The sequence below is a fragment of the Acyrthosiphon pisum genome, chromosome A2, assembly GCF_005508785.2.
Source record: "Acyrthosiphon pisum isolate AL4f chromosome A2, pea_aphid_22Mar2018_4r6ur, whole genome shotgun sequence".
In the NCBI taxonomy this organism is placed as follows: Eukaryota; Metazoa; Arthropoda; class Insecta; order Hemiptera; family Aphididae; genus Acyrthosiphon; species Acyrthosiphon pisum.
This window is the reverse complement of record NC_042495.1, coordinates 21,885,360-21,887,747: the sequence shown is the minus strand read 5'-3', so window position 1 is coordinate 21,887,747 and position 2,388 is coordinate 21,885,360. Positions and strand designations below refer to the sequence as shown.

The 2,388-nt window shown below is 25.3% G+C and overlaps 1 protein-coding gene across 1 annotated transcript; it reads left to right on the top strand.

Moving 5' to 3' along the window:
- Positions 1–481: 481 nt before the first annotated feature.
- LOC103309890 lies at positions 482–2,083 on the top strand. The gene is made up of 3 exons (XM_029489869.1): positions 482–594; positions 702–842; positions 1,906–2,083. Exons 1-3 carry the CDS (start codon positions 482–484, stop codon positions 2,081–2,083), a joined length of 432 nt encoding a protein of 143 aa, XP_029345729.1.
- The last annotated feature ends 305 nt before the right edge of the window (positions 2,084–2,388 follow it).

Sequence of the window (2,388 nt, the reverse complement as noted above, 5' to 3'; positions counted from 1 at the left end):
TGCATTTGTATTTTTTTCTTAAATTTCTAACTATTAAAAACATGTTCTTTACAAGTTTATACATATATACCGACCAAAAATATGAAGCTAAACGCTTTTTTCGTCAATATAATCAAAGTGTAGTATTTTGTATTTCTATGGCACACACATTATACCACATACTCTATGGACTATACACAAATCAGTTAAGTATTATTAATATTTTTTACTATTGCAATTTTTACATAGAAGTATGTACTATTTTCCCTCCATTTTAAATAATAAGTATGTTTTATTACTATACTTATATACATATAATAATTTGTTGTTTTTTTCTTTTTGAGCCATTTGCTTGCCCTAAGCTTTGTTTCGGCGGTCTTCAGTGAGCAAATAAAATTTCCTTTTTGAAAAGATTTTCAATGTGAGTTACTAATTAAACACACTTTATATAATATTTATTCCAAATTAAAATTTGGTAAATTAATGTTGTCTTAGTGTTAAAATGGTTCAATGTTGGGTTCCGCTGTGTTCTCACATTTCCAACCGAGAAACCTGCAAGTTTTTTAGATTTCCAGCTAATTATGTTGAATGTAAAGTCTGGGCTAAATCAGTGAGGTAAAGTATATTTCAAATGTTATATTCTGTTAAATTTTCACATAGGTACATAATTTATTGATTTAAGTTAAACCTTATTTTTGATTATACAACTTTTTACATGACAGAAGAGCAGATACATATCCCACAAAAAATAACAAAATATGTAGTTGCCATTTTAAAGATGGTTTAAGAGAAAATGGACCTACTCAATTTGAATGGAATAAAAACTCATCCTTTTCATTTACATCTCCTGAAAAATATACCAAGTATGTAAAAGAAAATAATTAACTTTTAGATTCAATTCAATATTAACTATGTTTATTATTGCTTTTTTTTTTTTTTAGTAATTGATTTGTATTATTATCATAGGCACAAATCACCCGAAAGTATTAGGGGGGGGGGCTTTTTAAGGAAACAGACCCAGCTCGTGAGGGGCTCCTCGCACACCCCAATAGTACCATACCATATACATTAATAAAATATAAATCTCACAAATATAACTAAACATTTTAAGTAAAACAAATTAATTTAATTTATTATACAAATATAATGAAAATGTAAGCTTATTTTCAGCATACTTATTTAAAATAATTTCATTATTAAGAACTATAATATCTCTTTCAATGTGAATAACTGATAAGTCTGATAGTCTTTAAATAAACTTAAATTAAATGAATTTTTAATAAATGTTATTGATGTTATTATGGAAATATTATGGTAGTAACATTATATAAGTTATAGGTAATTACGGGATTCGGGGTGCTATCATTAAAATTCAGTGTGCTAAGGGTTGCTTAGCACCCCTGCTATTTGTACCTATGTTTATTATTGTATTTCATAACTGTTAGTTTTCTTTGGGATTAACCTTGCTAGTGATGCTAGTCCTTTACTTAAATCAATCCAATCTACTAATCATACCAGCTAACTATATTATTGTATTTGTTCTTTAATAAATAGTTGTGGATATTAATATAATGTGTGTGTATATAGTTCAAAATAAATTAAATATATGATGTATATTAAAAAAATAAAATATCTATTTATTTATATTTTATATAACCCTGTATTTATCTCAAATTGATACTTATAACTAATTATAACTTATAAATCATATTTTTTTTTATCACTAATAAATGTGTTAGAGTAGAATGGAGTTAGAATAAAGTTGTAAATGGATTAATAAGTAAGTATTATTAAATTATTTATGCTAACATAATTATATGATGCATGCATAATTGTATTTGTATTGTCAGCATAACAAAATATTATTACCATTAAAAAATGAAATTTTAAAATCAAGAATTTGTTTTTTCTACTATTATATTAAAGGCGTAAGAAGGTAGACAGTGCATCATGTTCACAGGAAAACGAAAGTTCAATTATTATTGAAAATAGTACAACAACTGAAACTTATGTTTTAACACCTACAAATAGTAAAAGTGATGAAGTTGAAAAGTATTTTCTTCATAAAATTAATGATGCACGAAAGCTTGATGATGCTGTTTGACGTCATATTTTTTAACTGGAAAAAAATCATTTTCCTACATTAGTAAATTGATTAATGAAGGTTAATATATATTATACTCACTTCAAAAAGGAAATCTGAAACTTTATTTGCTCACTGAAGACCGCCGAAACAAAGCTTAGGGCAAGCAAATGGCTCAAAAAGAAAAAAACAACAAATTATTATATGTATATAAGTATAGTAATAAAACATACTTATTATTTAAAATGGAGGGAAAATAGTACATACTTCTATGTAAAAATTTCAATAGTAAAAAATATTAATAATACTTAACTGATTTGTGTATA

What these genes read in the sequence shown, in the direction of transcription:
- LOC103309890 (XM_029489869.1), top strand. Translation starts at nt 482, where the DNA reads ATGGTTCAATGTTGGGTTCCGCTGTGTTCTCACATTTCCAACCGAGAA. An exon ending in GTCTGGGCTAAATCAGTGAG is followed by an intron (nt 595 to 701) that starts GTAAAGTATATT and finishes TTTACATGACAG; the next exon opens with AAGAGCAGATACATATCCCA. An exon ending in TCTCCTGAAAAATATACCAA is followed by an intron (nt 843 to 1,905) that starts GTATGTAAAAGA and finishes ATTATATTAAAG; the next exon opens with GCGTAAGAAGGTAGACAGTG.